This window comes from Echiichthys vipera (assembly GCF_963691815.1).
Source record: "Echiichthys vipera genome assembly, contig: SCAFFOLD_88, whole genome shotgun sequence".
In the NCBI taxonomy this organism is placed as follows: domain Eukaryota; kingdom Metazoa; phylum Chordata; class Actinopteri; order Perciformes; family Trachinidae; genus Echiichthys; species Echiichthys vipera.
In genome coordinates this window covers 25,001-35,000 of record NW_028154853.1, presented here as the reverse complement: position 1 = coordinate 35,000, position 10,000 = coordinate 25,001, and the positions used below count along the sequence as shown (strand labels likewise).

Here is a 10,000-nt window from a genome sequence, read left to right as displayed (position 1 = left end):
AGTCTTCAGTCTTCAGTCTTCAGTCTTTAGTCTTCAGTCTTTAGTCTTTAGTCTTCAGTCTTTAGTCTTCAGTCTTTAGTCTTTAGTCTTCAGTCTTCAGTCTTTAGTCTTTAGTCTTTAGTCTTCAGTCTTTAGTCTTTAGTCTTTAGTCTTCAGTCTTCAGTCTTTAGTCTTCAGTCTTTAGTCTTCAGTCTTTAGTCTTCAGTCTTTAGTCTTCAGTCTTTAGTCTTCTGTCTTTAGTCTTCAGTCTTCAGTCTTTAGTCTTCAGTCTTTAGTCTTCAGTCTTTAGTCTTCAGTCTTTAGTCTTCAGTCTTTAGTCTTCAGTCTTTAGTCTTTAGTCTTCAGTCTTTAGTCTTTAGTCTTTAGTCTTCAGTCTTTAGTCTTCAGTCTTCAGTCTTCAGTCTTTAGTCTTCAGTCTTCAGTCTTTAGTCTTCAGTCTTTAGTCTTCAGTCTTTAGTCTTTAGTCTTTAGTCTTCAGTCTTTAGTCTTTAGTCTTTAGTCTTTAGTCTTTAGTCTTCAGTCTTTAGTCTTCAGTCTTTAGTCTTTAGTCTGCACGGCGCCCACATGTTGTTTATTATTATTATTATTAATATAACGATATTTGCTCTCCTTCACAATAAAAGCCCTCTCTGACGTCAGATTCCTGCAGCTGAAGAGCTTTTATTGTGAAGGAGCTGCACGGATTATTAAGACGTCGTCGTGCAGAACTGAGGTCCCTCCGTCGTCAGCCGCCAGTCTTTAGTCTTTAGTCTTCAGTCTTTAGTCTTCAGTCTTTAGTCTTCAGTCTTCAGTCTTTAGTCTTTAGTCTTTAGTCTTCAGTCTTTAGTCTTTAGTCTTCAGTCTTTAGTCTTTAGTCTTTAGTCTTCAGTCTTTAGTCTTTAGTCTTTAGTCTTTAGTCTTTAGTCTTCAGTCTTTAGTCTTTAGTCTTTAGTCTTCAGTCTTCAGTCTTTAGTCTTTAGTCTTTAGTCTTCAGTCTTTAGTCTTTAGTCTTTAGTCTTTAGTCTTTAGTCTTCAGTCTTTAGTCTTTAGTCTTCAGTCTTTAGTCTTTAGTCTTCAGTCTTCAGTCTTTAGTCTTTAGTCTTTAGTCTTTAGTCTTCAGTCTTTAGTCTTTAGTCTTCAGTCTTCAGTCTTCAGTCTTTAGTCTTCAGTCTTTAGTCTTTAGTCTTCAGTCTTTAGTCTTCAGTCTTTAGTCTTTAGTCTTCAGTCTTCAGTCTTTAGTCTTTAGTCTTCAGTCTTTAGTCTTCAGTCTTCAGTCTTTAGTCTTCAGTCTTCAGTCTTCAGTCTTTAGTCTTCAGTCTTCAGTCTTTAGTCTTCAGTCTTTAGTCTTCAGTCTTTAGTCTTCAGTCTTTAGTCTTCAGTCTTTAGTCTTCAGTCTTTAGTCTTCAGTCTTTAGTCTTTAGTCTTCAGTCTTTAGTCTTTAGTCTTTAGTCTTTAGTCTTCAGTCTTTAGTCTTCAGTCTTCAGTCTTCAGTCTTTAGTCTTCAGTCTTCAGTCTTTAGTCTTCAGTCTTTAGTCTTCAGTCTTTAGTCTTTAGTCTTTAGTCTTCAGTCTTTAGTCTTTAGTCTTTAGTCTTTAGTCTTCAGTCTTTAGTCTTCAGTCTTCAGTCTTCAGTCTTTAGTCTTCAGTCTTCAGTCTTTAGTCTTCAGTCTTTAGTCTTCAGTCTTTAGTCTTTAGTCTTTAGTCTTCAGTCTTCAGTCTTTAGTCTTTAGTCTTTAGTCTTCAGTCTTTAGTCTTTAGTCTTTAGTCTTTAGTCTTCAGTCTTCAGTCTTTAGTCTTCAGTCTTTAGTCTTCAGTCTTCAGTCTTTAGTCTTTAGTCTTTAGTCTTTAGTCTTCAGTCTTCAGTCTTCTGTCTTCAGTCTTTAGTCTTTAGTCTTCAGTCTTTAGTCTTTAGTCTTTAGTCTTCAGTCTTTAGTCTTCAGTCTTCAGTCTTTAGTCTTCAGTCTTTAGTCTTCAGTCTTTAGTCTTTAGTCTTCAGTCTTTAGTCTTTAGTCTTCAGTCTTTAGTCTTCAGTCTTTAGTCTTTAGTCTTTAGTCTTCAGTCTTCAGTCTTTAGTCTTCAGTCTTTAGTCTTCAGTCTTTAGTCTTCAGTCTTTAGTCTTTAGTCTTCAGTCTTTAGTCTTCAGTCTTCAGTCTTTAGTCTTCAGTCTTTAGTCTTCAGTCTTTAGTCTTCAGTCTTTAGTCTTTAGTCTTTAGTCTTCAGTCTTTAGTCTTCAGTCTTTAGTCTTCAGTCTTTAGTCTTCAGTCTTTAGTCTTTAGTCTTTAGTCTTCAGTCTTTAGTCTTCAGTCTTTAGTCTTCAGTCTTTAGTCTTCAGTCTTTAGTCTTTAGTCTTCTGTCTTCAGTCTTTAGTCTTCAGTCTTCAGTCTTTAGTCTTTAGTCTTTAGTCTTCAGTCTTTAGTCTTTAGTCTTTAGTCTTTAGTCTTCAGTCTTTAGTCTTTAGTCTTTAGTCTTTAGTCTTCAGTCTTTAGTCTTTAGTCTTCAGTCTTTAGTCTTTAGTCTTCAGTCTTTAGTCTTTAGTCTTCAGTCTTTAGTCTTTAGTCTTCAGTCTTCAGTCTTCAGTCTTTAGTCTTCAGTCTTTAGTCTTTAGTCTTCAGTCTTTAGTCTTCAGTCTTTAGTCTTTAGTCTTTAGTCTTCAGTCTTTAGTCTTTAGTCTTCAGTCTTTAGTCTTTAGTCTTCAGTCTGTAGTCTTCAGTCTTTAGTCTTCAGTCTTTAGTCTTCAGTCTTCAGTCTTTAGTCTTCAGTCTTTAGTCTTCAGTCTTTAGTCTTTAGTCTTTAGTCTTTAGTCTTCAGTCTTTAGTCTTCAGTCTTTAGTCTTCAGTCTTCAGTCTTTAGTCTTTAGTCTTTAGTCTTCAGTCTTTAGTCTTTAGTCTTTAGTCTTCAGTCTTCAGTCTTTAGTCTTTAGTCTTTAGTCTTCAGTCTTCAGTCTTTAGTCTTTAGTCTTTAGTCTTTAGTCTTTAGTCTTTAGTCTTCAGTCTTTAGTCTTTAGTCTTCAGTCTTTAGTCTTTAGTCTTCAGTCTTTAGTCTTTAGTCTTTAGTCTTCAGTCTTTAGTCTTTAGTCTTTAGTCTTCAGTCTTCAGTCTTTAGTCTTTAGTCTTTAGTCTTCAGTCTTTAGTCTTTAGTCTTTAGTCTTCAGTCTTCAGTCTTCAGTCTTTAGTCTTTAGTCTTCAGTCTTTAGTCTTTAGTCTTTAGTCTTCAGTCTTTAGTCTTCAGTCTTTAGTCTTTAGTCTTCAGTCTTTAGTCTTTAGTCTTCAGTCTTTAGTCTTTAGTCTTCAGTCTTTAGTCTTTAGTCTTTAGTCTTCAGTCTTTAGTCTTTAGTCTTCAGTCTTCAGTCTTTAGTCTTTAGTCTTTAGTCTTCAGTCTTTAGTCTTCAGTCTTCAGTCTTTAGTCTTCAGTCTTTAGTCTTTAGTCTTCAGTCTTCAGTCTTTAGTCTTTAGTCTTCAGTCTTTAGTCTTCAGTCTTTAGTCTTTAGTCTTTAGTCTTCAGTCTTTAGTCTTCAGTCTTCAGTCTTTAGTCTTTAGTCTTCAGTCTTTAGTCTTCAGTCTTTAGTCTTTAGTCTTCAGTCTTTAGTCTTTAGTCTTTAGTCTTCAGTCTTTAGTCTTTAGTCTTCAGTCTTCAGTCTTTAGTCTTTAGTCTTTAGTCTTCAGTCTTTAGTCTTTAGTCTTTAGTCTTCAGTCTTCAGTCTTTAGTCTTTAGTCTTCAGTCTTTAGTCTTTAGTCTTCAGTCTTTAGTCTTTAGTCTTTAGTCTTCAGTCTTTAGTCTTTAGTCTTTAGTCTTCAGTCTTTAGTCTTCAGTCTTTAGTCTTTAGTCTTTAGTCTTCAGTCTTCAGTCTTTAGTCTTTAGTCTTCAGTCTTTAGTCTTTAGTCTTTAGTCTTCAGTCTTTAGTCTTTAGTCTTTAGTCTTCAGTCTTCAGTCTTTAGTCTTTAGTCTTCAGTCTTTAGTCTTTAGTCTTTAGTCTTCAGTCTTTAGTCTTCAGTCTTTAGTCTTTAGTCTTCAGTCTTTAGTCTTTAGTCTTTAGTCTTTAGTCTTTAGTCTTCAGTCTTTAGTCTTTAGTCTTTAGTCTTTAGTCTTTAGTCTTTAGTCTTTAGTCTTCAGTCTTCAGTCTTCAGTCTTTAGTCTTCAGTCTTTAGTCTTTAGTCTTTAGTCTTCAGTCTTTAGTCTTTAGTCTTTAGTCTTTAGTCTTCAGTCTTCAGTCTTTAGTCTTTAGTCTTCAGTCTTTAGTCTTTAGTCTTCAGTCTTCAGTCTTTAGTCTTTAGTCTTCAGTCTTCAGTCTTCAGTCTTTAGTCTTCAGTCTTTAGTCTTTAGTCTTCAGTCTTCAGTCTTCAGTCTTTAGTCTTCAGTCTTCAGTCTTTAGTCTTTAGTCTTCAGTCTTCAGTCTTTAGTCTTCAGTCTTCAGTCTTCAGTCTTCAGTCTTTAGTCTTCAGTCTTTAGTCTTTAGTCTTTAGTCTTCAGTCTTTAGTCTTCAGTCTTCAGTCTTCAGTCTTTAGTCTTTAGTCTTCAGTCTTCAGTCTTCAGTCTTTAGTCTTCAGTCTTTAGTCTTTAGTCTTCAGTCTTTAGTCTTCAGTCTTCAGTCTTTAGTCTTTAGTCTTCAGTCTTCAGTCTTTAGTCTTCAGTCTTCAGTCTTCAGTCTTCAGTCTTTAGTCTTTAGTCTTCAGTCTTTAGTCTTTAGTCTTCAGTCTTCAGTCTTCAGTCTTCAGTCTTTAGTCTTCAGTCTTTAGTCTTTAGTCTTTAGTCTTCAGTCTTTAGTCTTCAGTCTTTAGTCTTTAGTCTTTAGTCTTTAGTCTTTAGTCTTTAGTCTTTAGTCTTCAGTCTTTATTCTGTTTTGTCAGACTTGGTTTTTTGTGGAGTTTCTTTCTGATCGGGTTTTTCTCTGAAATCTAAATCTGGTTCTTGGAGGAAATGGTTTGTTTGTCTTGAATCCACTTAAAGCTGCATTCTCTCTAATGTCAACTTAAAGCTGCATTCTCTCTAATGTCCAGCAGGAGGAGACTCCACTTAAAGCTGCATTCTCTCTAATGTCCAGCAGGAGAAGACTCCACTTAAAGCTGCATTCTCTCTAATGTCCAGCAGGAGGAGACTCCACTTAAAGCTGCATTCTCTCTAATGTCCAGCAGGAGGAGACTCCACTTAAAGCTGCACTCTCTCTAATGTCCAGCAGGAGGAGACTCCACTTAAAGCTGCATTCTCTCTAATGTCCAGCAGGAGAAGACTCCACTTAAAGCTGCATTCTCTCTAATGTCCAGCAGGAGGAGACTCCACTTAAAGCTGCATTCTCTCTAATGTCCAGCAGGAGGAGACTCCACTTAAAGCTGCATTCTCTCTAATGTCCAGCCGGAGGAGACTCCACTTAAAGCTGCATTCTCTCTAATGTCCAGCAGGAGGAGACTCCACTTAAAGCTGCATTCTCTCTAATGTCCAGCAGGAGGAGACTCCACTTAAAGCTGCATTCTCTCTAATGTCCAGCAGGAGGAGACTCCACTTAAAGCTGCATTCTCTCTAATGTCCAGCAGGAGGAGACTCCACTTAAAGCTGCATTCTCTCTGATGTCCAGCAGGAGGAGACTCCACTTAAAGCTGCATTCTCTCTAATGTCCAGCAGGAGGAGACTCCACTTAAAGCTGCATTCTCTCTAATGTCCAGCAGGAGGAGACTCCACTTAAAGCTGCATTCTCTCTAATGTCCAGCAGGAGGAGACTCCACTTAAAGCTGCATTCTCTCTAATGTCCAGCAGGAGGAGACTCCACTTAAAGCTGCATTCTCTCTAATGTCCAGCAGGAGGAGACTCCACTTAAAGCTGCATTCTCTCTAATGTCCAGCAGGAGGAGACTCCACTTAAAGCTGCATTCTCTCTAATGTCCAGCAGGAGGAGACTCCACTTAAAGCTGCATTCTCTCTAATGTCCAGCAGGAGGAGCCTCCACTTAAAGCTGCATTCTCTCTAATGTCCACTTAAAGCTGGCCTGGGAACGCCTCAGGACCCCCCAGTTAGAGCTGGTTAATGTTCCATCATAGGTCAGAGGTCAGAGGTCAGGGGTCAGAGGTCGGCTGCACCGTAACAACAGAGCGAATGTGTTTGTTCCCATTGTGCTGATGGTCCCTGAACGCAGCATCCTCAGAGCAGCGTGGTGGGAAACAGAATCTGACCCTTTTGTTTGTTTGTTTGTTTGTTTGTTTGTTTGTTTGTTTGTTTGTTTGTTTGTTTGTTTGTTTGTTTGTGACTCAGCGATCAAGTACGATGCAGCGAAGGAGGAGCGCTACCAGCAGGAGGCCAAGCAGAAGGAGCTGCAGCGCATCGAGGAGGCGCTACAGACGGCTGCACGCAGAGGTAACAGGCTGACCCCTGACCCCTAACTGACCCCTGACCCCTAACTGACCCCTGACCCCTTACTGACCCCTGACCCCTTACTGACCTCTGACTGACCCCTGACCTCTGTCCCTTGACCTCTGACCCCTGACCCCTTACTGACCTCTGACTGACCCCTGACCTCTGACTGACCCCTGACCCCTTACTGACCCCTGACCTCTGACTGACCCCTGACCTCTGACTGACCCCTGACCTCTGACTGACCCCTGACCTCTGACTGACCCCTGACCTCTGACTGACCCCTGACTGACCTCTGACTGACCCCTGACCTCTGACTGACCCCTGACTGACCCCTGACCTCTGACCCCTGGCCTCTGACTGACCCCTGACCTCTGACTGACCCCTGACTGACCCCTGACCTCTGACTGACCCCTGACGGACCCCTGACCTTTAACCCCTGACTGACCCCTGACCTCTGACTGACCCCTGGCCTCTGACCTTTGACCTCTGACTGACCCCTGACCTCTGACTGACCCCTGACTGACCCCTGACCTCTGACCCCTGGCCTCTGACTGACCCCTGACCTCTGACTGACCCCTGACCTCTGACCCCTGGCCTCTGACTGACCCCTGGCCTCTGACTGACCCCTGACCTCTGACTGACCCCTGACTGACCCCTGACCTCTGACTGACCCCTGACGGACCCCTGACCTTTAACCCCTGACTGACCCCTGACCTCTGACTGACCCCTGGCCTCTGACCTTTGACCTCTGACTGACCCCTGACCTCTGACTGACCCCTGACTGACCCCTGACCTTTGACCCCTGTCTGACCTTTGACCCCTGTCCTCCTGAATGCATTAACACCTGTCTGCTGTTTAATGCTGCGTTTGCTGTCAGCGTCTCAAACTGGAGATCTGCTTTACAGCCTGGAGAGGGTTGTTTACAAGGAGCCACACACTGGTAACACACACACACACACACACACACACACACACACACACACACACACACACACACACACACACACAGACACACAGACACACACACACACACACACACACACACACACACACAGACACACACACACACACAGAGAGACACACACACACACACACACACACATACACACACACACACACACTCACACACACACACACACACACACACACACACACACACACACACACACACACACACACACACACACACACACACACACACTAACGGCCTCTCTTTTTTTAACGCTGCCAAAATCAAAGGATGTAAAAAATCTAAAAAACCTAAAAAAGGTTTGAAGAAGCTGAAACGACGCGACGACCGAGCAGGTAACGCTTTAGCTGTGCTAACGTTAGCTGCAGCGTGTTCAGTCTGTGCTAACGTTAGCTGCAGCATGTTCAGTCTGTGCTAACGTTAGCTGCAGCGTGTTCAGTCTGTGCTAACGTTAGCTGCAGCATGTTCAGTCTGTGCTAACATTAGCTGTAGCATGTTCAGTCTGTGCTAACATTAGCTGCAGCAGGTTTAGTGTTGTCTGTGCTAACGTTAGCTGTAGCATGTTCAGTCTGTGCTAACGTTAGCTGTAGCATGTTCAGTCTGTGCTAACGTTAGCTGCAGCATGTTTAGTGTTGTCTGTGCTAACGTTAGCTGTAGCATGTTCAGTCTGTGTTAACGTTAGCTGTAGCATGTTCAGTCTGTGCTAATGTTAGCTGCAGCATGTTCAGTCTGTGCTAACGTTAGCTGCAGCGTGTTCAGTCTGTGCTAACGTTAGCTGCAGCATGTTCAGTCTGTGCTAACATTAGCTGTAGCATGTTCAGTCTGTGCTAACATTAGCTGCAGCAGGTTTAGTGTTGTCTGTGCTAACGTTAGCTGTAGCATGTTCAGTCTGTGCTAACGTTAGCTGTAGCATGTTCAGTCTGTGCTAACGTTAGCTGCAGCATGTTTAGTGTTGTCTGTGCTAATGTTAGCTGCAGCATGTTCAGTGTTGTCTGTGCTAACTTTAGCTGTAGTCATGTTCAGTCTGTGCTAACGTTAGCTGCAGCGTGTTCAGTCTGTGCTAATGTTAGCTGTAGCATGTTCAGTCTGTGATAACGTTAGCTGTAGCATGTTCAGTGTTGTCTGTGCTAACGTTAGCTGCAGCGTGTTCAGCGTTGTCTGTGCTAACGTTAGCTGCAGCGTGTTCAGTCTGTGCTAACTTTAGCTGTAGCATGTTCAGTGTTGTCTGTGCTAACTTTAGCTGTAGCATGTTCAGTGTTGTCTGTGCTAACTTTAGCTGCAGCATCTTCAGTGTTGTCTGTGCTAACGTTAGCTGCAGCGTGTTCAGTCTGTGATAACGTTAGCTGTAGCATGTTCAGTGTTGTCTGTGCTAACTTTAGCTGTAGCGTGTTCAGTGTTGTCTGTGCTAACTTTAGCTGTAGCGTGTTCAGTCTGTGCTAACTTTAGCTGTAGCATGTTCAGTGTTGTCTGTGCTAACTTTAGCTGTAGCATGTTCAATGTTGTCTGTGCTAACTTTAGCTGCAGCGTGTTCAGCGTTGTCTGTGCTAACGTTAGCTGCAGCGTGTTCAGTCTGTGATAACGTTAGCTGTAGCGTGTTCAGTGTTGTTTGTGCTAACTTTAGCTGTAGCGTGTTCAGTCTGTGCTAACTTTAGCTGCAGCGTGTTCAGTGTTGTTTGTGCTAACTTTAGCTGTAGCGTGTTCAGTCTGTGCTAACTTTAGCTGCAGCATGTTCAGTGTTGTCTGTGCTAACTTTAGCTGTAGCGTGTTCAGTGTTGTCTGTGCTAACTTTAGCTGTAGCGTGTTCAGTCTGTGCTAACTTTAGCTGTAGCATGTTCAGTGTTGTCTGTGCTAACTTTAGCTGTAGCGTGTTCAGTGTTGTCTGTGCTAACTTTAGCTGTAGCGTGTTCAGTGTTGTCTGTGCTAACTTTAGCTGCAGCGTGTTCAGCGTTGTCTGTGCTAACGTTAGCTGTAGCATGTTCAGTCTGTGCTAAAGTTCTGTAAGCTGCCGTCTGACAGATTTCCTGGTCTCGGGTGATCAGGTCCAGGTCTGACAGAGGTCCTGGTCTCGGGTGATCAGGTCCAGGTCTGACAGAGGTCCTGGTCTCGGGTGATCAGGTCTGACAGAGGTCCTGGTCTCGGGTGATCAGGTCCAGGTCTGACAGAGGTCCTGGTCTCGGGTGATCAGGTCCAGGTCTGACAGAGGTCCTGGTCTCGGGTGATCAGGTCTGACAGAGGTCCTGGTCTCGGGTGATCAGGTCCAGGTCTGACAGAGGTCCTGGTCTCGGGTGATCAGGTCCAGGTCTGACAGAGGTCCTGGTCTCGGGTGATCAGGTCCAGGTCTGACAGAGGTCCTGGTCTCGGGTGATCAGGTCCAGGTCTGACAGAGGTCCTGGTCTCGGGTGATCAGGTCCAGGTCTGACAGAGGTCCTGGTCTCGGGTGATCAGGTCCAGGTCTTGTGTGTTTCAGAAAAACCTTCGGAGGAGAAAAAAGACTCGTTTGTGGAGAAACTGGCGACTCAGGTGATCAAGAACCTGCAGGTGAAGATCAGCAGCATCCACCTGCGCTACGAGGACGACGTGAGTCCTGCTCCTGGCCCTGGTCCTGGTCCTGGTCCTGGCACTGGCCCTGGTCCTGGTCCTGGTCCTGGCCCTGGTCCTGGCCCTGGTCCTGGCTCTGGTCCTGGTCCTGGCCCTGGCCCTGGACCTGGTCCTGG

At 43.1% G+C, this 10,000-nt stretch overlaps 1 protein-coding gene across 1 annotated transcript in view; it reads left to right on the top strand.

The window, feature by feature from the left end:
- Positions 1-10,000, top strand: part of LOC310966292 (intermembrane lipid transfer protein VPS13C-like) — a gene marked incomplete at both ends in the record, with an annotated part of 33,397 nt that overhangs the window by 21,411 nt on the left and 1,986 nt on the right. The window contains 2 exons of the mRNA XM_083940874.1: positions 6,215-6,316; positions 9,754-9,863. Coding sequence (XP_083797000.1) covers positions 6,215-6,316; positions 9,754-9,863 — 212 coding nt within the window. The remainder of the gene's footprint in view (positions 1-6,214; positions 6,317-9,753; positions 9,864-10,000) is intronic.